This window comes from Rhinoraja longicauda, chromosome 15 (genome assembly GCF_053455715.1).
Source record: "Rhinoraja longicauda isolate Sanriku21f chromosome 15, sRhiLon1.1, whole genome shotgun sequence".
Taxonomy (NCBI): Eukaryota; Metazoa; Chordata; class Chondrichthyes; order Rajiformes; family Arhynchobatidae; genus Rhinoraja; species Rhinoraja longicauda.
The window spans coordinates 10585925-10613521 of record NC_135967.1 but is presented as its reverse complement, the minus strand read 5'-3'; the positions used below and the strand labels follow the sequence as shown (position 1 = coordinate 10613521).

The window sequence follows — 27597 nt, the reverse complement described above, 5'->3', positions numbered from 1 at the left end:
TTGTCCCTTTGGTGCTAATGGAAGAAATTTCTGAAATCGGTGTTATATTTTAAAAGTTATTCACATTTTAAAGTTTAAATCTATCTCCTATGCAGAGAGGAGGGAGGGAGGGGGGTGGAAGGAGGGGGGAGGAGGGAGGATAGGGGGGTTGGGGGAGGGGAGGGGGAAGGAGGGAGAGAAAGGGCAGAGGGGAGGGAAGGAAAGGGTGGAGGGAGAGGGAGGGAGGGAGGGAGGGGGAGGGAGTGCTGCACCAATGCAGAAGTTTGGGCCCAACAGGTCCACTTGTTCTAGTTTTATATAAAGCTGAAACCGAAACTGACAAGGTGCAACTTGCATGAAAGTTAGACACAAGAAACTGCAGATGAATGTTGTGTAGAACACAAAGTACTGGAGTAACTCAGCAGGTCAGTCAGCATCTCTGGAGAACATGGATAGGTGAAGTTTCACGTCGGGGCCTTTCTTCAGACTCCTACAGTCCAGATAACATATAACTGTAATGTCCCGTCAGATCTGTTAGTCTTGTGTCATATTCTGTGTTTAGATTCTCATTTCAGGTCCCTTGACTTCCTGCCATTGTAATTGTCAGCCCCGCCTTGATTGTTTCCACCTGTGTGCCCTTACCTCATGTATATATAGTCCATGCCTCCCTTTGTCCTGTGCCAGTTCGTATTGTGATTCATGTGCGCTGATTCATGTGCTCTCGGTCGTAGTATAGCTAGTAAGTAATTTTTGTAACTAATGTTTTTGTAACTGAGTAAGTTTAGAGTTTTTGGTTCGAATCGCAGTGTTCTTTAATGTGAAAATTAAAGAACGCCTTTATTTTCTCCAAATTGACTCTTGTGTGTGAGTCGTGCGATTGAGTCCAGTTCCTGTGTACCCCAGAGCATAAGAATAACATATGATGAGCGTTTGACTCACTGGGCCTGCACTCGCTGGAGTTTGGAAGAATGAGGGGGGACCTCATTGAAACTTACTGAATAGTGAAAGGCTTGGATAGTGTGGATGTGGAGAGGATGTTTCCACTAGTGGGAGTGTCTAGGATTACAGGTCATTGCCTCAGCATTAAAGGATGTTCCTTTCGGAAGGAGATGAGGAGGAATTGCTATAGTCGGAGGGTGGTGAATCTATGGAATTCTTTGCCATAGAAGGCTGTGGAGACAGTCAATAGATATTTTTAAGGCAGAGATAGATAGATTCTTGATTAGTACGGGTGTCAGGGGTTATGGGGAGAAGCTAGGAGAATGGGGTTCGGAGGGAGAGATAGATCGGCCATGATTGAATGGTGGAGTAAACTTGATGGACCAAATGGCCTAATTCTGCTCCTATCACTTATGACCCGAAACATCATCCATCCATGTCCTCCAGAGATGCTGTCTGACCCGCTGAGTTACTCCAGCACTATGTTTCTTGCGTAGGCGTTGATAAACCCCTGGAGGTCTGACTGCTGTTGGTCATTGCTTGGCTGGTCCACCGCGAACCTCAAGAGGGAATCCACTGAACCGACTCTTGCTCATCCTCAAGGACCGGAGACCCGAAGCTCGGAGGGAGTCGGCAGACCCAAGAACAAAGGTAAGTGGATCCGGGCTCTTACCTTCCATGCCTTCAAGGTTAGCTGTAGGAGGCTCCTCCTGAGGCACAAAGGCTGAAGGTGGCCGGGCGAGGAGAGAGACGTGGTTCAATGGACGATCTGGATCGAGGCGGCGGTTGGAGGCCCCGCAGCCGGGACTACAAACCTTTATGGCCAGCTGTAGCTTGGACTTTGAAAATGGTGACAAAAACGGACAATTCGTGCATACAGTTTGAGTGGATTATTTCTATGCACTTTGTACTTAATCTGGGATGGTGCCTACCTATGGTAATAATTTACTGAAATGTATGCAAAAAAATAATAATTTCATTGTTCCTTGGTACCTATGATAATAAAGAACCATTGGCCATTGAAAAAATATTGCTACCAGCGGCATGAGTGGTAATTCATGGGGTTGGGATGAGCTGGGTAGAGAACGTGCTCCAGGTGTGGCCGCAATGGAGGTTCATGGCCAAACCTTGGCGAGGGTGAAATGGACAAAGACCCAGAGACATCATGAGAGAAATGATCCAGATGACTCGGCCCGTTGTGATGGCATCCCAATGTCGTGGAATCTGCACCAGTCGTGGATTCTTCAGTGTGACACTTTGGGTATGGTCTAAGGTATAAATGAGTTGACAGCTTTGAAATCAGTTCTGCCGCACCAACTCTACCAGTTGACCCTCTGTGCCATGAAAAAACTGCAGTTACTTGTTATCAAAGATACCAGAGGAGCAAGATGAACCACGCCGTCTAAATCCCCTATACTGAAGTGTAGTTGGCAAAGGAGCGGAACGTCCGCCATTTTAGTAAGCAAAACCGCCTCTCGCAGTGTAATCAGTGTGGTGGGGGAACAGTATGTGTGATGATACCATTAAAATGCAGAATATATCTCATCTATCAACTGAATTTTTTTTTTGTTATTTTTCTTTTAAAATGTTTTCCCCCGCTTCATTTCTCTGATTTTATTATTTCTTCCTGTTTCTGCCCATTTCCCTCTCATCCTTCTTCCCCAGGCAGCCCCCTCTTTTGTGCAGTTTCCCTTGTATTGCTCAAACACCCACTCTGCACAAATTTAACATATATATATATATATATATATATGAATGTGTGTTTGTGTGTGAGAGGCAAGATAGAGATAAATAGATCTCAAAGTTCCATCTCATGGATCAGAAGCAAGTTTGATTTAAAACAATGCTCTATTTCTCTCTTCATCTTATTTTTCACATGATGTACATCACAAAGGAACGATATATATATATATATATATGATGTACATAAACCATAAAGGCAATTTGACCTTCATGAATTATGTGTGTATATATATATATATATATATATAGTAAGCGAAATCCTGCTGAGCTACTCCAGCACTTTGTGTCTATCTTCGGCGTAAACCAGCATCTGCAATTGCTTCCTAGCGAGAGGCACCGTATTTTGCCGGCTGCCATGGAGCTGCAGGCATCTTCTGCCGACTGGGAATTGGCATAGCCACCTGCTTCTCCCCCCACCCTCCATCACCACCGTGGGGGCTGGGTGGGAGCGAGCGGAGCTGGCTCTCCCGTCACTGCCGTTTATGTTAGCAAAAGATATATATATCTATATATATACACATAATTCATAAAGCAATAGTAAGCAAAAGATATATATATATATATCTATATATATACACATAATTCATAAAGTAAGCAATAGTAAGCAAAAGATATATATATCTATATATATACACATAATTCATAAAGTAAGCAATAGTAAGCAAAATATATATATATCTATATATATACACATAATTCATAAAGGTCGAATTGCCTTTGTTCCTTTGTGATTTCCTCTAATTATTTGTTTAGCAACCTTTTTCTTTCAATCTCTCTCTCTCTCTATATATATATAATCAGTCATGCACATAGTTCTCAGCACATGGTTCTCCCTATCATGATCACTGTTCTCTCACATAGGGCCTACCCATACACATTCGCAATCAGTGATATCAAACTTATTTCCAAAAATCCTAATATTGTGAATAAAATAACTATGAACGTATGTCAAGATATTTTTTCATTCTTTTCATTCTATATTAGTGTAATAAAGTGTAATGCATACATGCCTACACTGATACAGAAGTGCTAGCTTTAGACATGAATAATGTACATTACTACCATAATTTAGTTTTGAATTTAGCATATAATGCTAATCCTCACTTTTGTGAAAAATGAGTTACATGCATTAACACGATCCTTGCCCATTACCCTGCAACCTGTAAAAATTTCATATTTAACCGATTCAACCGATAAGTTGGTCAAATAACATAGGCACCTTCCTGTTTTTTTTGTGATTTATGGATTTTTCAAATGTGAATATCTCATAACGACACATTTGTGTGTTAGCAGTATAATGCACCAACCCCCTTCAATTTGACATCATTCAAAAATGAACTTCACAAACAAGGATAACACTTATTATTTCTGTCATTCATGGTAAGATTTATATCATTTGTGTGTGAGATATATAGGGTTGCACTGTTTTACATATCAACTAACCAATGTAAAGATCAGGTCCTGATTTATACCAGCTCTTCACCTCCCCCCCTTGTCTGAAGAAGGGTCCCAACCTGAAACATCACCCATCCTTTTTCTCCAGAGATGCTGCCTGACCCAGTGATTTACTCCACCACTGTGTCTATTTGAATTGGATACCACGTCATGCAGCATTGGTCATTTTAGTGTCTGTCAAGGGTTTTTAACTAATCAATTCACCAATTCAAATTTTCTTGCCTCTAAGTATAAAGTTAAATGTCTTTTCAATTATATTGTGGATACAGTAGAGTTCTATTGTTTGCAAATGCCTAATCTCTGCTTCCATGACTTTTCAAAATAAAACAAAAAGAGATACAGCTCGTGGAGGTGAAATTAAAATGAACAGAGATAGCAAAGAAGAACAGTTCATGAAATATGATCAATTTGCCTAATACAGAGTGGATCTCTAGTGCAAATATTCAATCAGTAACATCCAAAGTTTAAAGATCATGAAGCAGCGACTCTTCAAGAAATTGTTATAAATGTCAACTATCAACTTATCCAAGAAGTTGAACAAAAATAATGGTTTGCAAACATTTTATGCACGAATAAATCGCAGAGAGTTGTGAACACTTCCCGGTCTAGCACACAGAATCTGCCTACTAAAATGGCGCTGAAATGTACCCATGACCTACTACGGTTTTTAGAGTCGAGTGGTCTATCTTGCTCCTCTAGTATCTTTGCTTGTTATAAAGTTATAACGTTGCAAGTGAATTTTTTTCAAAACGATGACCATGTTGCAATTGTTGGCTCCTGACAAAGTGTCATCTGATTTATTTATGGTTTAAAGACGTTTTATATTATTAAGTTATTCGTGCACTGTGCCATTTCCAGTGTTGAGTCATGTTTGTATTTAATGGTCCGCTGGGTGTAACTGCAGGCAAAATCCTGAGCTACAACCACTCATCTTTATGCGAGTAGGTGGATGAGCCGCTAAACAACTTCGCCGCCGCTCTCCTCACAACAGCACTGCTTCACCGCCAACCTTTCACGTGAATTAAGACAGAGAATGATAATGGATTAAATGGCTGAAAATCCTTTATGCCTCCTGCTATGTGAAACACGCAATCTTATGTAGGCTCCCATTGCTTTCTCGCATTCAATGCAAGTCTGTTTGGATGAGGGTCCGTAGGTTAATCGTCACTCTGTAAATTTTCCCTCATATGTAGGGAGTGGATGTGAAAGTGGGATAACATAGAACTAGTGTGAACAGGTGACCGATGGTCGGTGGGTGATGTTCGGTGGCCCGAAGGGCCTGTTTCCGTGCTGTATCTTTCAATTAAACAAACAAACTGACCCAAAACCACATAAGGTGACACAGTAGCGCTGCTGGTAGAGCTGCTGCCTTACAGCGCCAGAGACCCAGGTTCGATCCTGACTTTGGGTACTGTCTGCGTGGAGTTTACATGTTCTCCCTGTGACTGCGTGGGCATTTCCCAGGTGCCCCTGTTTCGGGTAAAGATGATATTAGGACAGGTGAATAAAACCTTGACAGGTTTTAATTGCATCAATAGACAATAGACAATAGGTGCAGGAGTAAGCCATTCGGCCCTTCGAGCCAGCACCGCCATTCAATGTGATCATGGCTGATCATTCTCAATCAGTACCCCGTTCCTGCCTTCTACCCATACCCCCTGACTCCGTTATCCTTAAGAGCTCTATCTAACTCTCTATTGAATGCATTCACAGAATTGGCCTCCACTGCCTTCTGAGGCAGAGAATTCCACAGATTCACAACTCTCTAACTGAAAAAGTTTTTCCTCATCTCCGTTCTAAATGGCCTACCCCTTATTCTTAAACTTTGGCCCCTTGTTCTGGACTCCAGCAACATTGGGAACATGTTTCCTGCCTCTAACGTGTCCAACCCCTTAATAATCTTATTCCTAAAGGACAAAAGCATTGACAAGCTGAAGGTGTTTAGGGAGTGCACGAAGTCCCTGGGTTACAAAAGGGTTCCGTTCATGAGAACTGTTGTTAACCTGAATCATCTATTAAGTGGGACAAGAACAAACAGTGAGTGGGAGAGGAGAACATACACTGTGGTGAGGAGAGAGCACGCAGGAGCGGGAAGAGCAGTCACCGGAAGTGTGTGAGTGTCGTAATTGGTACATTGAATGGTTGAGGCATTGACAGTATAATGTCTGACTGGGTATTTTGTTTTACAGGTTATGATCGGATTCTGTTCCTGAGAACCGTTTGTAACCCAAAACGAGGACACAAAGTGCTGGAGTAACTCAGTGGGTCAGGCAGCATCTCTGGACATCATGGACAGGTGATGTTTCGGGTCAGGACCCTTCTTCAGACTGATTGTAGTGAGGGGAGGAGAAAGCTGGAAAGGAAGTGGATGCAGAACAATTTCTGGTGAGTGATAGGTGGATACAGGTGAAAATCCAAGCTGTTTGGATGACAAAAATGAACAGAAGCAGTGCGAGGGTGGGGATAACATAAACGGTGGTGACGGGAGAGCCAACAGCGCGCCCACCTCTGCTCGCTTCCACCCAGCCCCCAGGGTGGTGATGGAGGGTGGGGGGAGAAGCAAGTGGCTATGCCAATTCCCAGTCGGCAGAAGATGCCTACAGCTCCATGGCAGCCGGCAAAACACGGTGCCTCTTGCCTAGGAAGGAATTACAGATGCTGGTTTACACCGAAGATAGACACAAAGTGCTGGAGCAGGACAGGCGGCATCTCTGGAGAGAAGGAATGGGTGACATTTTGGGTCGAGACCCTTCTTCCGATTGAGAGTCAGAGATAAGGAAGTGTAAGGTGTGAAAACGAGACATCAAATGGGATGTGGATCACGAAAAATGTAGAATAGATCATTGTTAGCTAGGAGGTGACAACAAAGCAAACAGAGATAAAATGTAGTTGAGGACAGTCAGACTGGTCGGAGAACTAGGAAGTGGGAGGGATGGAAAGAGAGGGAAAGACAGGGTCACTTGAAATTAGAGAAGACAATATTCATACCGCTGGGAAGTTAGAAAAGCCAATATTCATACACGCAGGGGTCAAGACCCTTCTTCAGACTGAGAGTCAGGGGAGAGGGAAGTGAGAGGTATGAAAAGATACAAAGAACAAATGAATGAAAGGTATGAAAATAATTAATTTACACCTCACGTTGCTTCTGCAAAGCCATCAGCATGATCAAGCCGAGTTCCACCCCCGGTTACTCCCTCTTCTACCCATTCCCATCAGGCATGCGATACCGAAGTGTGAAAACACACACCTCCAGATTCAGGGACAGTTTCTTCCCAGCTGTTATCGGGTAACTGAACCATCCTATCAACGACTAGAGAGCAGTCCTGAACTACTGTCTACCTCATTGAATGGACTTTACTGGCTTTATCTTGCATTAAACATTATTCATGTTATTCCCTTCATCATATGTCTGTACACTGAATGTCTCGATTGCAGTCATGGATTGTCTTTCCGCTGGCTGGTTAGCACGCAACAAAAGCTTCTCACTGTACCCACGCCACACGTGACAATAAACTAAACTCAACTCAAGAAGAAATCAAAGCAAAGCATACCTGTCAATTTAACCTGGGGGGTGATACACCTGTCAATTTCACTGACAGGATACACCTGTCAATTTCACCTGGGGCTACAGCTGTCAATTCTACCCAGGCGATACACCTGTAAATTTCACCTGGGAGATAAACCTGTCAATTTCACCAGAGGGATACACCTGTAAATTTCACCTGGGAGATACACCTGTAAATTTCACCAGGGGGATATACCTGTCAATTTCACCAGGGGGATAGTCCTGTCAATTTCACCAGGGGGATACACCTGTCAATGTCACCTGGGGATAGTCCTGTCAATTTCAACAGGGCGATACACCAGTACATTTCACCAGGGGGATACACCTGTAAATTTCACCTGGAGATACCCCTGTAAATTTCACCAGGGGGATACACCAGTAAATTTCACCAGGCGATACACCTGTAAATTTCACCTGGAGATACCTCTGTAAATTTCACCAGGAAATACACCTGTCAATTTCACCTGGAGATACCCCTGTAAATTTCACCAGGAGGACACACCTGTCAATTTCACGTGGGAGATACACCTGTCAATGTCACCTGGGGGGGATACACCTGTAAATGTCACCTGATGGTACACCTGTCAATTTCAGCTGCTGGTACACCTGTCAGTTGTTCTACCTGTCCATCCCACCCCGATGGTTGGCTGTGAATCCGGGAACCATCCCCGTCCTGGCGTTGACTGCGAGTTCCAGTAGCAATGTCCTAAATGTTTGAACCTTTTGGGGGGGTTGTTTTATTTTTGTTGTTATTAATTGTAAACGTTGGGACTCGCGCATTTAATTCCGCTTTGTGACCGAACGCTTTCAACTTTCAAACCACGCGGGGTGACTGGCTGGCTGGCTGGCTGGCTGGCTGGCTCCTCTGTGCAAAAGCAGTTGCATTTCGTGCACAAAGCAGTCCAGTCGGGTGCCAGCAGGTCGGCTGTAAGTGACTTTAAAACGCCCCGAAGGCGAGTCGGCTTCAAAATTGCAACACTTTGTAGCGGCGTGTACAGTGTGCGTTACATTGTAATCTGGAACTGCATGCAGCTCGCGTTTATTAAATAAAATGCCCCAGATTCACCCAAATCAGCCCCTTCTTTGGCATTTAATGATCCTTTAATCGCAGGTATCTCATAAACCTCAGTGAAAGTAACTTCTCCACACTGCACCCTTTAAGGAACGTCTCCTTTAACCAAGACGTTGTGTCAATGTAATGATTTGAAACACAGGGCCGGGCGCGGCAATTGGCTCCAAACATTTTGTCGCCAGTAAAAACGGGTTTCATTGGCCTCCCTTCTGCAGATTTCCAGCCTTCCCCCACCAAACAGAACTGCCCGGGTTCTGATGTTAACATTTGTTGTTGTTATTATTTTAAACGCGAATGAATGGCAAATGCACGTCGAGGCTGACCAGGCGGAGCAAGTGTCTGAGACTGTAAGTTACAACAATTGTCACAATCCCCATCTAAACGTGCACTGAGTTACAGTGACTGCCCCCAGCTCAGTGTGTGGCTGCAGTCAGTCCCGGAACAGTACCCAGCCCAAGAGTGTTGTTGCAATGGCAAGAAGGGTCCCCACCCCAAACGTCAAGTCAAGAATTTTATTTGCACAGCACATTTAAAAAACAACCCACGTTGACCAGAGTGCTGTACATCAGTTCAGGTACTAAGAAACGAACATACAATGGCCCACAAACATAACAGCACATACATAAACAGTTCACAGCGCCCCCTCAGAGGGCCTCAAACGCTAGGAAGTAGAAATAGGTTTTGAGCCTAGACTTAAAGGAGTCGTCTGTCCACCACCCCCACCCCACAGATGCTGCCTGGCCCGCTGAGTTCCTCCGGCACTTTTTGTGTTTTGCTCAAGACTCCAGTATCTGCAGTTCCTTATGTCCTAAACGTTCAGTGTCTGAGTTAGAAGAAAAATCCCATCCCAAAATTGTTCACAGTGTTCTGTCGACTATCCATCCGCGTTCCAATTTCACTCATGTTCGCGGTGTGTTTCAGTCGCGGTCTCGTTCTCGTGTTGACTGTGTGTTACAGTAACAATGTCGTCCAAATGTTGATTGTAAGTTACAGTGAAACAATCCCAACCTAAAGTGAGAAGATATCAAAGCGGTCACCTCTGTGTGGAGCCGCAGGAGATGGGCAAGGTCCTCAATGAGTATTTATCCCCTGTATTTACAGAGGAGATGGCAGGAGGACGGAGGAACTTGGGGCAGTCAATGGAAGTGTCTTGAGAGCAGTCAGTGTTACTGTCGAAGAAGTACTGATGGTACTGTCGTGTATGAAGGTAGACAAATCTCCAGGGCCTGGTCAGATATATCGGAGGACATTGCGGGAAATCAGAGAGGAAATTGTGGGAGCCCGGGTTGAAGTCGTCCTTAAATACAGGAGAGGTGCCGGACCGGAGGGTGGCAAATATTGTGCCTCTTTTCAAGAAGCGCTGCAGAGAAATGCTGGGAACTATAGGCCGGTGAGCTGTATTAACATCTGTTGTTGGAAAATTACTAGAGGGTATTCTGAGGGATTGGTTTACAGGCATTTGGATGGGCAACGACTGATTAGGAATAATCAGCATGGTTTTGTACGTGGGAGGTCGTGTCTCACAAATCTGATTGAGTTTTTTGAAGACGTGACCAAAAAGGTCAATCAGGGCAGAGCTGTAGATGTTGTGTACATGGATTTCAGCATAGTAGGCTGCTCTGGAAGGTTAGATCGCATGGGATCCAAGGAGAGTTAGCTGAATGGATAGTAAATTGGCTCCATGGAAGGAAGCAGTGGGTGATGGTGGAAGGTTGCTTCTTGGACTGGAGGACTGTGACTAGTGGTGTGCCTCAGGGTTCGGTGCTGGGCCCGTTACTGTTTGTCATCTACATCAATGATTTGGATGAGAACATACAGGGCAAGGTTAGCAAGTTTGCTGATGATGCAAAAGTGGATGGTTTTGCAGATAGTGAAGATGGTTGTGAACGATTGCAGCAGGATCTGGATCGATTGGCCAGGTGGGCGGAGGAATGGTTGATGGGATTTAATACAGAGAAGTGTGAGGTGTTGCATTTTGGGACATCTAACAAGGGCAGGACCTACACAGTGAATGGTAGGCCTCTGGGTAGTGTTGTAGAGCAGAGGGATCTAGGAGTGCAAATGCATGGTTCCTTGAAGGTCGAGTCACAGCTATAAGGTGGTCAAAAATGCTTTTGGCACATTGGTCTTCATCAGTCTAAGTATAGAGTATAGAAGTTGTGAGGTTATGTTGCAGTTGTATAAGACGTTGGGGAGACTGCATTTAGAATATTGTGTTCAGTTCTGGGCACCATGTTATAGGAAAGATATTGTCAAGCTTGAAAGGGTTCAGAAAAGATTTACGAGGATGTTGCCAGGACTAGAGGGTGTGAGCTATAGGGAGAGGTTGAGTAGGCTGGGTCTTTGTTCCATGGAGCGCAGGAGGATCAGGGGTGATCTTATAGAGGTATACAAAATCATGAGAGGAATAGATCGGGTAGATGGACAGAATCTGTTGCCCAGAGTTGGGGAACCGAGGACCAGAGGACATAGGTTCAAGGTGAAGGGGAAAAGATTTAATAGGAATCTGAGGGGTAACTTTTTCACACAAAGGGTGGTGGGTGTATGGAACAAGCTGCCAGATGAGGTAGTTGAGGCGGGGACTATCCTAACGTTTAAGAAACAGTTAGACAGGTACATGGATAGGACAGATTTGGAGGGATATGGTCCAAACGCAGTCAGGTGTGACTAGTGTTGCTCGGACATGTTGGCCGGTGTGGGCAAGTTGGGCCGAAGGGCCTGTTTCCACTCTGTATCACTCTATGACAAAGTGGTGGAGTACCTCAGTGGGTCAGGCAGCATCTATGGAGAGAAGGAATGGGTTACATTTCGGGTCAAGACCCTTTTTCAGACTGAGAGTAGGGGAAAGGGAAGCAAGCGATATGGAGAGGAAATAGAACAAAGATGTGAAAGATATGAAAAAAAAGTAAGGATAATCAAGAAACAGTCCATTGTTAGCTGTGGGCTAGGAGAAAACGAGTTAGGGGCCTGTCCCACTTAGGCGTTTTTTTAGGCGACTCCCAGCGACTGCAATAATCGTAGCAGTTCGTCGAAAAAACGGCGACTGGACCCCCCCAACGACAATGTCTACGACAAGCTACAACAACCTACCACCTAGTCGACATCAAGCTACGGCAAGCTACCGACAACCGGCGACCCAATCATCGCGACTTAGGACGTCCACCTATGACCGCACCTATGACAACCTACGACCACGCAGGTGGCAACCTACGTCTACCCGCGACAAGCTACGACCCTGGTGATGACAACTGGAGACAATTCACGTCATTTTGGCTTCCGGTTTTGACGCCGGTACCTGTCGCCGGTTGACGTAGGTAGTCGCCAATGGAATTCAATGAAGTCAGCACCGGCAACAACCTACATCACCTGGCGACAACCTACGACAGCGCCCACGTCAGGAGATGTCAAGCTACGAGCATTAGCGTCAAACCAACAGTCGCCAATTTTAAAAAAACATTTCAAATTCCAGCGGCGACCCGAAAAACGCTACGACACTTTGGAGACGACTCACGACTCACGACCGTACACACAACACCCCGGCGACCGTGTGGGACAGCCTAGTCGCCTGTAGTCGCCTAAACAATCACCTAAATGGGACAGGGTTTTTTGACAGTTAATGAAACTCACCAGGACTCCAGTGAAACGAGTACAACGGTTAGGGTGGAGAGACGGGATGCAAGGGTTACTTGAAGTTAGAGAAATCAATATTCATAGGACCCCGACAGTCTTTTCGGGTGAGGCAGAGGTTCACTTGCACCTCCTCCAACCTCATCTACTGTATCCTCTGTTCCAGGTGTGGATTCCTATATATCGGCAAAACCAAGCACAGGCTCGGCGATCGTTTCGCTGAACACTTCCGTTTCGTCCGCCTAAACCTACGTGATCTCCCGGTTGCTAAACACTTTAACTCCCCCTCTCATTCCCACACTGACCTTTCTGTCCTGGGCCTCCTCCATTGTCAGAGTGAGGCCCAGCGCAATTTGGAGGAACAGCACCTCATATTTCACTTGGGCAGCTTACACGCCAGCGGTATGAACATTGACTTCTCTAACTTCAACTAGCCCTTGCTTTCCCTCTCTCTCCAAATCCTCCCCCTTCCCAGTTCTCCGACCAGTCTGACTGTCTCCAAGTACATTTGATCTCTGTTTGCTTTGTTGTTACCTTCTCCCAGCTAACAATGATCTATTCTACATTGTTTTCTTGATCGCCATCCCCTTTGTCCCGATTTCACACCTTACACTTCCATATCTATGTATCTCCCTCTCCCCTGACATCAGTCTGAAGAAGGGTCTCGATCCGAAACGTCTCCGATTCCTTCTCTCCAGAGATGCAGCCTGTCCCGCTGAGTTACTCCAGCATTTTGTGCCTATCTTCAATATTCGCACCTCTGGGGTGTAAGCTGCCCAAATGAAATATGAGGTGCTGTTCCTCCTATTTGCTTTTGGCCTCACTCTGACAATGGAGGAGACCCAGATCAGAAAGGTCAGCATGGAAGAGGAGTCAAAGTGTTTAGCAACTGAGAGATCACGTTGCCCACCCAGACTGAGCGAAGGTGTTCAGCGAAACGATGGCTCAGTCTACGTTTGGTCTCACTGATGTATATGATACCACACCTAGAACAAGGGATATAGTACAGGAGGTTGGGTGTTCATTATGGGTATCAGTAACAGTCCCCATTCTCGTGTGAACTGTTTGTGAGTTACAGTGGACAGATACAATGCTAGATACATCAATGCTAGAGTAACTCAGCGGGTCAGGCAACATCTTTGGAGAAAAGGAATAGGTGGCGTTTCGGGTCAAGACCCTATTTTAGACTGAGAATCAGGGGAGGTGGAAACTATAGGTATGAAAAGGTACGGAACAAATACAGAGCCGGAGAAAAGTACAGTTCTGTACCTTTTCATACCTCTAGATTCCCTCTTCCATGACTCTCAAGACTGAAGACACCTATTCTTTATCCCCAGAGATGCTGCCTGACCTGCTGAGTTACTCCAGCATTTTGTGCCTATCTTTGGTGTAAAACAGCATCTGCAGTTCCTTCCTACAGGTACATTGACTGGACGGATTTAGAGGATTCTGGGCCAAATGCAGGCAAGTGGAACCAGCCAAGAATGCCAACTTGGTTGGCATGGACATGTTGGGCCAAAGGGCCTGTTTCCATGCTGGATAACGATGGATCTAATCCCATTCTTGTCTTAACTGTAAATTACAGTAACAATCCCCATATTGAGCAAGAGCCTCTAAATTCTGGAGTAACTCAGCAGGTCAGGCAACATCTCAGGAGAACATATATAGGCGATGTTTCGGGTCGTGATCCTACTTCAGACGGATTGCAATGGGGTCGAGGGAGGTGGGGGGGGGGGATGGAAGGAGGTGAGGTGGGGCAATGCCAGGCAAGAGATAGGTGGATACAGGTGAAGATGCGTGGCCCAGAGGCAAGAGATGAAAAAGAGACAAAAGGAAGTGAGGGGGGAGAAAATAGAGGGGAGGGGGAGAAGAAGGGGGGGTAATGAGGGGAGAGAAAAGGGGAGGAGAGGGGGAGAGAAAAAAGGAGAGAAAAAAAGAGGAGAAAAATGAGGGGCAGAAGTGGGGGCGAGCAAAAGGGGGAGAAAAAAATGAAATGGGGAAGGAGCAAAAAGGGGGCAAGGAGGGGGGAGAAAAATGGGGGGGGGGAATGAAGGGGGGATGGGTGAAGGAGTAATGCCAGAGGGGGGAGGGGTGATGTTGATTATTCCCTCTCTTGCTGTCCACTGTGTGAATGACAGGGCCATTCCAGGTCCTATTGACCAGTGTCCACTGTCCAACGCTCCACTGTCCTGAAGATAGACACAAAATGCTGGAGTAACTCAGCGGGACACGCAGCCATTCCTTCTCTCCAGGGATGCTGCCTGTTCCACTGCAGTCTCTTCGTACACATGTTTCGTCTGCTCCATTGTCCTGATTGACTTGCCTCTCCCCTCGTGGTCTAGGTGATGTCGGCTGATGTGTGCGCCGTCTCTCCGGGAGGAGACCGAGTCGGTTCTGCTGCCGACCAAGGGCATCCCTCTGTCATCCCTGAGCTCCTTCTCCGCCTGCTGTCTTCCGCCGCCCCTAGGTCGGTGGGTGCCGGTGAATTCCTCTCCGTTTTCGCAGTCCGCCGTTACCTGGGGGAACCGTCCGGGGAAGCCGGCCCCGGCCCCGGTGCTGCCTCCTGCTACCTGTACGATGTGACCGTGACCGACGGTAACTGCCGGCTGAGGTGCCACCTGTCGCCGCGGCTCAACCCGTTGGTGCAGCGGAACTGCGTGAGGGCCGGCTGCGGTATCCGCATCACCCGCTGCAGCCTGGTCTACGAAGAGAAGAGGCTGAACCGCTGTTACCTGCAGATCGAGGCGCTGGAGCTGGGCGGGGCGGAGCAACGTCCCCAGGTGGACGCCAGTGCCCCGGACTCCGCACCCCTCCGCGCCCTCACCTCCACCCAGCGGGGAAGGGTCTTACTGGCCACCACGCTCTCTGCAACTCCCGTCAAGGGCGGAAGGACCCATTACTTACCCCTGTGGAATAACACCGACCCCAACGGCCCAGAGTGGAACTCCTCGAAGCACACGCCTGCCTCCGAGGATCAACTGGATGGTAAGTCTGAATTTAGATTTTACAGATGCAGCACGGAAACAGGCCCTTGGGCCCACCGAGTCCGTGCCGACCAGCCGCCACCCCGCGCATTAATCCTACCCTACACACGAGGGACAATTTACAATTCACCGAAGCCTCTTCACCTACAAACCTGCACGTCTTTGGAGTGTGGGAGGAAACCGGAGCACCTGGAGAAAACCCACGAGGTCACAGGGAGAACGTACAATCTCCGTAAAGACAGCGCCCGCAGTCAGGATCAAACCCGGGTCTCCTGCGCCGCGAGGCAGCTACCCCATCGCTGCGCTGCCCTCGAGTCTTGAATCGGCTCCTTCAGTGCCCTCCATAATGTTTGGGACAAAGACCCATCATTTATTTATTTGCCTCTGTACTCCACAATTTGAGATTTGTAATGGAAAAAATCGCATGTGGTTAAAGTGCACATTGTCAGATTTTAATAAAGGCCATTTTTATATATTTTGGATTCACCATACAGAAATTACAGCAGTGTTTATACATAGTCCCCCCATATCAGAGCACCAAAATGTTTTGGTCACAGCAATGGAGGTCTTCCTTGGCCTGCCAGTTCCTTTGTGATTAGTAAGCTCACCAGTGCTCTCTTTCTTCTTAATGATGTTCCAAACAGTTGATTTTGGTAAGCCTAAGGTTTGGCTGATGTCTCTAACAGTCTTATTCTTGTTTCTCAGTCTCATAATGGCTTCTTTGTCTTTCATTGGCACTACTTTGGTCCTCATGTTGATAAACAGCAATAAAAGTTTCCAAAGGTGATGGAAAGACTGGAGGAAAGACTAGGTGCTGAGAGCTCTCTTATACCTGCATTCAGGAGGCATTTAAACACGCCTGAGTAATTACAAACACCTGTGAAGCCACGTGTCCCAAACATTATCGTGCCCTGAAATAGGGGTACTATATATAAACACAGCTGTAATTTCTACATGGTGAAATCAAAATGTATAAAAATGGCCTTTATTAAAATCTGACAATGTGCACTTTAACCACATGTGATTTTTTTTCTTTATGGAGGAGCACTGTAACTTTCTACTAACAGCGGTGACTTCAGGATACTGTCGAGCAGGAGTGGGGTAAAGTAGTCTTGGACTCCATTTACTCAATTGCTCTGATTTTTTTTAAATTACAAATCTCAAATTGTGAAGTACAGAGGCAAATAAATAAATGTTGGGTCTTCGTCCCAAACATTATGGAGGGCACTGTATTTAGGGAGGATGCAGGTTGATGGTACTGGCATTTATTCTGCTTGGCTAGGACAAGTTTCATGTAGAAAGCAAACTGCTGGAGGTGCTCAGCAGGTCAGGCAGCATATTCTGCGCTGGAGATACAAAAGTCTGCAGATGTTTTGGTTTTAGTTTAGGGATACAATGCGGAAACAAGCCCTTCGGCCCACCGAGTCCGCGCCAACCAGTGATCTCCGTGCACCAGCGCAGTGCTTCTTAAACTGGTGAATGGTTCACCCAAGGGTGAATGAAACCAGAGGGGTGCATGAAGGGCGAATGACTTAATATATATAGAATTATACACGAGGGAGAACAAGACAAAAATGACCAAAAAACATAAGAAAATTTAGTCGAGGGTGAATGAAATTTTGTGATAAAGACTCAAGGGCGAATGAGTTTAAGAAGCACTTCACTAGCACTATTCTGCACACTAAGGACAATTTACAATTTTACCAAGCCAGTTAACCTGGAGCTACCGGAGAAAACCCACACAGGTCGCGAGGAGAACGTACAAACTCCGGTGCTCCGGTTTCCTCCCACACTCCAAAGACGTGGAGGTTTATAGGTTAATTGGCTTTTATAAAATTGTAAATTGTCCCTAGTTTATGTAGGATAGTGCTAGCGCACGCAGATGACTGGTTGGCATGGACTCGGTGGGCAGAAGAGCCTGTTTTCACACTGTATAAAGCAGGCATGTGAAATTTCCGCAGATTTCCGCGTTTTTAAAATCAATTTTCCGTGCTTTTTGCATGATTTCCGCATTTTTCACTTTGCCAAAATCGCGTTTACCAACGGAGAAATCGGATCGGAAAAAAAGAAAAGAAACGATGTATAGACTTGTAATGAACACTAGGGTTCTGCTAGAGGTCGCTAGGGGTTCTGCGAAAAATCCCCTGCGCCCTGGAAGTCTCCCCAAAACAGTGGCACCTAGGCTGGGCAAGGCAGCCAATCTCGACCTCATCGGGACTTCCATGGCCAATTTGTCAATTTGGCCACCAGAGGTCGCTAGGGGTTCTGCGAGAAACCCCCCGTGCCCTGGAAGTCTCCCCGTAAATGTAGCACCTAGGCTGGGCAAGACAGCCAATTTCAACCTCATCGGGACTTCCACGGCCGATCGGTGGGTTGAATTTGCAACCTGCGGCCGGGGGCTCTGGAACTCCAGCCCAGCTGGAGCCAGCACATCTATCCCCATAGCCGATTTCCTTGGCCAGCTGGATAAACCAGCAAAGCTCTGGAACCAAGAATGCTAGAAAATCAGTGGTGGAACTGTGATGAGTAAATATTAAATTTAAGTGCAAGATTATATAACTAAATTAATTAAGATGGGGTTAAAATATAAAACACAGCAGAAAAGCCAATCACCACCTTTTTGGGCTGATTATCAATTAATGTGCGAATTTACTTCAAAATGTTATTAGTATATGGTGACATATTCACATTATTTTGTAATGTCCGTTTTTACTTTGAAATCAAGTCAAGTCAAAGTCAACTTTATTGTCAATTTCCAGTTAGTTTACACAGACAGAAAATCGAAATACCGTTTCCCACAATCCCGAGGAATAAAGTGCATTAAATTAAGTTAAAATTAAAAAGGCACAGCAAACAACAATCAATATAAAATATAGTCACTTCAATGAAAAAAAGATGAAGATGAATATATTACAATAAAAAAATAATGAACAGTAGTGCAAAACCTGTCCATAGCAGCGTTAAAAAAAAAAAGTGTCTGGTGCTGGATGTGCGTGTGTGTGGGGTGTTAAAGTCCAGGTCCAATGGGGGCAAGGGAGAGAGGAGGGAGGGAGGGGAGAGAGTTCAGCATCCTGACAGCCTGGTGGAAAAAACTGTTCTTTAGTCGGGTGGTGCTCGACCTCAGGCTGCGAAACCTTCTCCCTGAAGGCAGGAGGGTGAAGAGGCTGTTGGAGGGGTGGGAGGGGTCACCCACAATGAGGCTTGAAACTAGTAATTTTGTGTAAATTTTCCAATTTTTTGACCCATGGCTGTATAAGCAAACAAGCACGCACTCGGCTCTGTTCCTCTTTATTTTTTACCTCACTCACATGCCTGATAAAGTAAAGTAAAGTCTAAAGGGTCCCAACCTGAAACGTCATCCATCCATGTCCTCCAGCATTTTGTCTCCTTTTATGTATCAGTCGGCATCGGCAGTTCCTTGTTCCCCCATTTATATAATGTTGGATTTCCTCAGTTTTCCAAGATTTCCTGGGAAACCTGTTTTAGCTGAGCTCCCTCCCCACCTGCTTTCCTGTTCCTTCAATGATCCTGGTACCGGGCACGTCAGTGTAAATAGGAGTTGATTTTTCTTTTATTCTCCTTGTTCGCCAGCAGCTTGTGGATTCATCTCTCTCCAACACCTGGCCAGGACGTGGACGACCAGGGTGGACTTCCCGCACCTTCTGGTCCGGGTCATGTACAAGTCCCGGTTACGCTACTACGGGAGGCCCGGCATCAAGGTGGACTTTCCCTATCAGGTGCAGAATTCCGGCAGCGCCCGCATCCCAGCGGTCCGGAACGTTGCGCGGTTGGCGGCGTCGCTGCGGCTTCTCCTCGCCCGTTCCTTCGTGGAGCGGTGAGGCTGCGGAGATGGGGCTGGTCCTCAGCCAGACTCTCTGGTCCCATCGGTCAGCACCAGAGCAACACGAGTCTCCTTCTGCTCATGGTACCCCTGGTAGTGGGGCAGGAAGTCGGTGGGGTCAGGCAGCATCTGTGGAGGGAAATAGACCGACGGCTAGAGTCTGAAGGAGTGGTCCGACCCACAACATCTTCCATCCATTTCCCTCCGCCGATGCTGCCTGACCCGCCAAGTTCCTCCAGCGCTTTGTTTTCTCAAAAAGGTTTTTGAAAGGTTACTGAGCCTGGCCCTTATCCTTCCTCTGTGTCCCTGGGCCATCTCAATCCATCATCGGGATTGGCGCACTAACAATACAGAACAGTTTAGTTTATTATTCTCACCTGTACCGAGGTGCAGGGAAAAGCCTTTGTTTGCGTGCTATCCAGTCAAAGCAAAGGCTTTACATGAATACAATCAGGCTGTCCACAGTGTACAGATAAAGGGTACAACATTTTGTGCAAGATACAGTCATCAGGATTCCTGCACCTGCAGTTCCTTGTGTATCCGATAATTGAGATTGTCTGGCTGAAGCACATTTCAAAAGCAACAGCAGAGATGCTGCCTCACTCCCTGCCTCTGTGCGTGCTGGTCCAGGGAGTGGATCTGTGATCGTCCATTACAATCACTCCACTCTTTTAAGTCTTTATTTCAACAGCAGCATTTAGTTTAATTTTTTCTTAGTTTTGTTTAGTTTCGAGATACAGCCTCGCCAACAGTCTGCCTGTCCTTTCCTTCTTTGTGTTTTAATAGTATGTGTTAAATGGATGTTTTTAGTGTTCTTTAGCTTGTTTTATGTGGGGGATGGGGAAGGGGGTTGGGGGAAACTTTTTCTAATCTCTTACCTCGACGGAGATGCGATTTTGTTTCCGTATCGTGTCTCCGTCCACACTGCGGCCTAACATCGAGGAGGTGGCGGCCTTTGCTGGAGACCGACTTCGAGAGCTTCACCGCGGGAGCCTACGGGACTTTAACATCGCGGAGCTCGCGGTCTCTTGTCAGAGAACGACCTCAGAGCTCCAACCGCGGGTGCCTACGGACTAAACATCACGGAGCTCGTGGTCTCTGGTCAGAGAACGACTTCGGGAACTCCAAGCCACAGGAGCTTCGATCGCCCCGACGCGGGGGTTTCGATCACCCCGACGCAGGATTTTCGATCGCCCCGACACGGGAGTTTCGAACGCCCCGACACAGGAGCTTTCACCGCCAGCTGCGGGAGCTTCGATCGCCCCGACCACGGGAGAATAAAGAGGAAGCAGATTGGACTTTCTGCTTTCCATCACAGTGAGGAATGTGGGGAATCCGCTGTGTTGGATGTTTATGTTAACTTTTATGCGGTCGTGTGCCTTGTTGCTTTTTTTTTCGTCTGGCTATATGGTCATTCGCCTATCACTGTACCTTGATTCGTACATGTGACAATAAAAGAATTTTGAAACAGGCCCTTCAGCCCAACGAGTCCACATCGACCAGCGATCCCCGCACATTGGCACTATCTTAAACACACGAGGGATAATTTACACTTATACCAAGCCTATTAACCTACAAACCTGTACGTCTTTGGAGCGTGGGAGGAAACCAAAGATCTCGGAGAAAAAACCCACGTGGTCACAATGGGAATGTACAATCTCCATACAGATAACACCCATAGTCGGGTTTGAACCCAGGTCTCTGGCACTGCAAGCGCTGTAAGGCAGCGCCCATTTCTTAAACTAACTGTGTTCTTCTTAATCTGCTCTCAGATATCTTGCACTAAAAATTGATTCCTTTATCATGAATCTACGTGGACAGCTTGATTGTAATCAAGATATCTGGATAGCACGCAACAAAAAAGTTTATCAATGTACCTTGGTACACGTGACAATAAACTAAACTAACCACATTGAGCTAAGAAAAGAAGCTGAAAAATACAAAGGAAACCGACTGTGCGAATATAGATTGTCAATAGGTGTTGAAAAATATTGTATGTACCCAACTAATAATTTCAGTTTTAACCTGTTCTCCTGTCTAGATTTAATAAAATGCCAGAACCCGATTAAAAACAGTTGTTAGTTAATTATAGTGCACTTTTCATCATGTATTATAAAGTATGGGTGTTTTATTGCTAAAATAAGTTTTAAATGGAGTTAAAAATACAGTTCAAGACCTACTATGTACATTTCTCTTTGAACACATCTGATAGAACATTGGAGTTATGAAGAGCCAAAGTTTAGTTTTAGTGATACAGTGAGGAAACAGGTTCTTCAGCCCACTGAGTCCACACCATCCATCGATCACCCGCTCACCCTGGTTCTATGTTATCCCACTTTCGCCTTCACTCTCGACACACTAGGGGCAATTTACACGGCCATTTAACCTACAGATCTGCGTGCCTTTGGCTTGTGGGAGGAAACTGAAGCCCCCTTGGCCTGTCCACAGGTTGCCCGTTTAGTTACGGGGACACGCTCTGTGCCTTGGTCTGTAATAATGTCACAGAGTCACACAGCACGGAAACAGGCCCTTCAGCACAACCTGCCCACAAACACCAACATGTCCCATCTGCACTAGTCCCACCTGCCTGCGTTTGGCCCATGTCCTTCTAAACCTGTCCTATCCGTGTACCTGTCCGAATGTTTCTTATGGCGGATGTATTTGGTTCTTGCCGTAGGCATACCTGGAAGTGGCCGACCACTCTGGCATGATGCCGGTGGTGCTGTGGAACTCGTTGTGCCGGGATTGGTACCAGTCGTTGCACGTTGGCGCGGTGTTGCTGCTCCATCGATACTCTGTCAAGCGGGGTTACCAGCAAAGAACCTGGGCCACCCACTGTGACTCGCAGGTGAAGAGTTTTCGCTTTGTAGGTAAGCTTAGTTTAGTTTAATTTAATTCCGGGATGCAGCATGCAAACAGGCTCTTCGGCCCACCGAGTCCATGCCGACCGTCCCACGCCCGTTCACATTTGTTCTACATTCTCCCACGTTCCCATTCCGCACACGAGGGGCAGCTTACAGAGGGCCAATTAACCTACAAACCCGCACGTCTGTGGGACGTGGGTGGAAACCGGTGCACCTAGCCGGTCACTGGGTGAACGTGCAAACTCCATACAGACACTGCTCACGGGCAGGATCAAATCCGGGTGTCTGATGCTGTCTCTGAGGCAGCTGCTCACTATGTAAGAATGAATAAATTCATTATAGTCAAGACCGTAATAGTAACTGAGTCAGGGTGAATACACACAACTTTTTACCGGAGGTTGGGGAATCAAGAACCAGGAAGCACAGGTTTAAGATGAGAGGGGAAAGATTTAGCAGGAACGTGGGACACCTTTTCTCACAGTGGGTGGTACATGTATGGAATGAGCTGCCAAGGCAAGCTGCGGAGGTAGGCACTATAACAGTATTTAAAATATGTTTGGACGGATACATGGATAGGAAGAGTGTAGAGGGATATGGGTCAAACGCTAGCAAATGGGCCAGGGTAGATGGATACCTTGGTCGGCGTGAACAAGTTGAACTGAAGGGCTTGTTTCCACGCTGCGTGACTTTATGACTAAATCTTGTGTCTGCAGACCTTCCAACCCTTCCCAATTTGGCGGAAAGTTTCCACTTTCTTATTTCATTTCCGCCATTCTGATTTTGCCTCACTTTTTTTCGCAAAACACATGCCCCGCCACTCGCCCCGCCCCGCCGCTCAGCTGGTCCGGCCTCGCCTCTGTACTTGCCTCGCCTCGCCGCTAGCCTGGCCTGGCCTCGCCGCTGGCCCAGCCTCGCCTTGTCACTGGCTCGATCTTGCCTCGCCTGGCCGCTGGCCCGGCCTTGCCTCTCGCTGCTGGCCTTGCCTCGCCTCTTGCTGCTCGCCCGGCCTCGCCGCTCGCCTCGCCGCTGGCCTAGCCTCGCTGCGGAGCGTGAGGCCTGTTGATATTGAGAGGGGATGCGGGGGGGGGGGGGGGGTGTAGGGGACCAGGGCAGTGGAGGGGGAGGAGGGAGTAGGTGTCGGGGGGGTAGAGGAAGGGAGGGGGAGAGTGGGGGTGGGAGGGGAGTGGGGGAGGAGGGGTGGGGGAGTGGATTTGGGGGGAAGGGGAGGAGGCATGGAGGGGAGGGGTGGGGAGAGGGGGGTGGGGGGGACATGGACCATTGTGATTTGCTGTTGAAGACCACTGGAGTAAGTATGTCTTCAATTAAATTAGGTATGTGCAGTTTTTAAAATAAAACTTTCTTCATAACTTAGTCATAATTTGATGACCATTGTTCCTTTATTCAATACCAAGAGAATTGGGATGTGTAAGGAAAAGGCAAAATAGGAAAAACAAAACAAAACATTTTTTTCTTTGTTGTAAAAAGTATCTCTGTTCAATAACCTTTCTATAAATAGTAGAATATACTCATGATAGGTCTGACATTGTACATGTAGTCCAACAACTACAGACTGTTGGAAATAATAGTATTTTTTCACCCGTGAATGTAGCGCAACGCTATACACGCATTTGGCGTGCTTTTGTTTTGCTGAATAGTTGCATTACGCACCATATTATAAATTTTGATGTAAAATTCTGAATTTTGGACATCAAAATTGCTGAATTTGTAAAATCAAAAGTTGGGAGGTCTGTGCCTGATGGCTTGTTCTGCTGTTTACTTATGATGCCACAGAAGGAGGCCAATCTGCCCATCAATTCCATGCCAGCTCCCACCAGAACAATCCCCACATTCCCATTCCCTCTCTCCTTATTTTCCGTCAGTCCGGCAACTTATTCCCCCTCACAGGCCCATCAATTCCCATTCTGTTTGACGGCTTACCTACACTGTGGGATCATTTGCAGGAACCATTTCGCCAACTAGCTTGCCTGACAAACCCATGTGTCAGCACAGAAATGGGCCCAGGGTGGCACAGTGGCGCAGCGGTAGAGTTGCTGCCTTACAGCGCCAAAAACCCGGGTTCGATCCAGACTACGGACACTGCCTGTACAGAGTTTGTACATTCTCCTCGTGATTGCGTGGGTTTTCCCCAGGTGCTACGATTTCCTCCCACACTGCAAAGATTTTAGATTTTAGATTTAGATTTAGAGATACAGCGCGGAAACAGGCCCTTCGGCCCACCGAGTCCGCGCCGCCCAGCGATCCCCGCACCTTAACACTATCCTACACATACTAGGGACAATTTTTTACATTTGCCCAGTCAATTAACCTACATACCTGTACGTCTTTGGAGTGTGGGAGGAAACCGAAGATCTCGGAGAAAACCCATGCAGGTCACGGGGAGAACGTACAAACTCCGTACAGACGGCTCCCGTAGTCAGGATCGAACCTGAGTCTCCGGCGCTGCATTCGCTGTAAGGCAGTAACTCTACCGCTGCGCCACCGTGCCGCCCAAAGATGTGCGGCACGGTGTTTAATTGCCTTCCGTAAATTGTAAAATTGTCCCGAGTGTGTTGGATAATGCTAGTGTGCTGGGTGATCACTAGTCGTGCCCAATGGCCTGTTTTCACGCTGCATCTCTAAAGTCTAATAGAGAGGCTGTTATGCTTGTTCCCAATACCGGCCAACTGCTGGAGAGATATGCATCGTTTTGACGTTCCATTTCTTTTCTGTTGGGTCTGATGTGTTTCAGAGATCTGCCTCAATCCACGGGAACCTCGGACCGAAATCCAGATTGTGCCGACTAAGCAAGTTAAAGCTGAGTGGAGGCTGCCCGACATCAAGTATAATTTCATCACAAGGTACTGTTCCGGAAAGAACATGGAGCATGAAAAACATAGAATACGGGTGCTGTCTGTGTGGAGTTTGTCCATTCTCCCTGTGACCACGAGGGTTTTCCCCGGGTGCTCCCGTTTCCTTCCACACTCCAAAGGCGTGCAGGTTTGTAGGTTGATTGGCTTCGGTAAAAATTGTGAATTGTCCCTTGTGTCGGATAGTGCAAGTGTAATAGAGATCCTTGGTCAGTGCAGACTCGGTGGGCCGAAGGGCCTGTTTCCACTCTGTATCCCTAAACTAAATTGAACTGAACTAAAGACCGATCACCTCACACTTTCCCTAATTAAACCCATATGCCAATTCTCGGCTCAAATTTCCAACTGATCAACATCCTGTTCCATCCTTTGACAATCTTCCTCACTGTCCACAACTCCACCATTTATTACCCATTCCACGTTACCTCTGACTCTGTTACCTGTCAGTTCATGTCAGAGGAAGGTTCAGAGTTAAATAAAATGGTGAACACAAACACTGCAGATGCTGGTTTACAAAAAGAGACACAAAGCTGGGGCAGCTCAGCGGGTCAGGCGGCACCTCTGAAGAACATGGGCAGGCAATGTTTCGGGTTGGGACCCTTCTTCAGACTGATTGCAGTCGGGAAGAGAAGCTGGAAGAGAGGTGTGCGTGGGACAAAGCCAGGCAAGTGATAGGTGGATACGGGTGAGGGGGAGGGGGGGAGGGGAGGTTGATTGGCAAATGGTTGAACAAAAGCCAGAGGAGAGAAGATGCGTGAAATGTAAAAGCGTCGAAACAAGGAACTGCAGGTGCATGTTTACAAAAAAAAGACACAAAGTTCCGGAGTAACTCAACGGGTCAGGCAGCATCTATGGAGAACATGGAAAGGTGACGTTTTGGGCTGGGATCCTTTTTCAGATATAAAAAAAGTAAAGGCAGAGGAAGGGATGTAGTTGGAAGTAGAAGAGGTGAAAAGGGGGTGGTATAGTGGGAGAAATGGGTGCACATCCATGTGGGGCACAGGGAAGAGAATGGGGAAAAGCAGGGTCTGGTGGTGTTGGTTGTTTTGTTATCTAAGATTGGAGAACTCCATGCTCATAGCATTGCGTCATCAGCTACCCAAGTGTAATAAGAGGAATCTATATACTAAAACTCTCGTTTGTTATCTTGTTTGTGACTGAACTTCAGCCAAAACGGTACACGATAGCGCGCCCATTTTAGGCCCACCTTACTCACCATCGTCACTTTACTGATAATGCAAGTAGTTTTATTGAAATCGGTCTTATATTTTTAAAGTTATTCACATTTTAAAGTTTAAAAGGAGGGGAGGGGGAGGGGAGGAGGGAGGAAGGGGGGAGTGAGGGAGAAGGGAGAGGGGAGGGGGGGGGGAGAGGGGAGGAGGGGACAGGGTGCTGCACCAATGCAGGAGAGGTTTGGGCCCAACTTGGTCTAGTATGAAATAAAATGGTGGGTCTGGAGCTGTTGCTCATTTCCTTCCCAAAAGATGCTAATTTACTAGATGGGATTGATACAACATACTGGAGCAACTCAGCAGATCAGGCAGCAGCCCTTGTTTCCAGAGATGCTGCCTGACCCACTGAGTTACTCCAACACTTTGTGTCTATCTTTGGTATAAACGAGGATCTCCATATTGACTGCTCCATATTGACTGCTTCACTGCATAATGTCCTCAAGGAATGCCTAAGATAATAATAATAATAATAATGCATTTTATTTATATAGCGCTTTTCATATACTCAAAGACGCTTTACAGAGATTTAGAGAACAAAGTGCCCTGTTACAAAGATAGACACAAAGTGCCCTGTTACTCCAGCATTTTGTGTCTACCTTCGATTTAAACCAGAATCTGCAATTCTTTCCGACACATTGTCTGTCCTGAAGTTCAGACCCTGAAGTCTGAAGAGGTGTCCCGACCTGAAACATCACCCATCCTTTTTCTCCAGAGAGGCTGCCTGACCCGCTGAGTTACTCCAGCACACATCTCCAGTTTGTGCCTATCTTTGGTGTAAACCTGCATCTACAGTTCTTTCTTTCTGCTCCAGCAACGCCTACTTTGAAGCAGTTCTTCGCTCCAGAGATGCTGCCTGACCAGTTACTCCAGCACATTGTGTTTTTTTTCCGTAAACCAGCATCTGCAGTTCCCTACTTAGTTAAGTTTAGTTTAGAGATGCAGTGCGGAAGCAGGCCCTTCGGCTCACCGAATTCAAGCCGACCAGCGACCCCTGCATACATACACTATCCTACACACACTAAGGACAATTTACAATTTTACCAAGCCAATTAGCATACAAACTTGTACATCTTTGGATTGTGGGAAGAAATGCAGAGAACCAGCGAAAACCCACGCAGGTCACGGGGAAAACGCACAAACCTTCATCCGGACAGCACCCGTAGTCAGGATGGAACCTGGGGCTCTGGCGCTGTAAGGCAGCAACTCTACCATTGTGCCACCGTTTCTACCCAAGATTTACACAGCCCTGTGGTTGTGTGGTCACCATGACCGAGACTTCCATTTTATTTCCGTATTTATTTTTTAAAACATCAATTTACATTTTACAGTTGCTGTTGTGGGAATAGAACTCAAATTTCTGGAATAATAGCGCTGGCTCAATTATGCTACCTCATTAAGTTAACCCCCTTACAACCACATGTCTAAATTC

At 46.7% G+C, this 27597-nt stretch overlaps 1 protein-coding gene across 2 annotated transcripts in view; it reads left to right on the top strand.

Moving 5' to 3' along the window:
• The first annotated feature begins 9057 nt into the window (after window positions 1-9057).
• Window positions 9058-27597, top strand: part of LOC144600345 (RPA-related protein RADX-like) — a 52207-nt gene continuing 33667 nt past the window's right edge. Inside the window, exons 1-5 of one of the 2 annotated variants that reach the window (XM_078411923.1) lie at window positions 9058-9100; window positions 14723-15365; window positions 18959-19101; window positions 21883-22075; window positions 24819-24927. In XM_078411923.1, the coding sequence (XP_078268049.1) occupies window positions 9059-9100; window positions 14723-15365; window positions 18959-19101; window positions 21883-22075; window positions 24819-24927 (1130 nt within the window). In that variant the 5' untranslated portion in view covers window position 9058. Of the gene's footprint in view, window positions 9101-14722; window positions 15366-18955; window positions 19102-21882; window positions 22076-24818; window positions 24928-27597 lie in introns of both variants that reach the window. The other variant, XM_078411922.1, reaches the window with a different exon arrangement.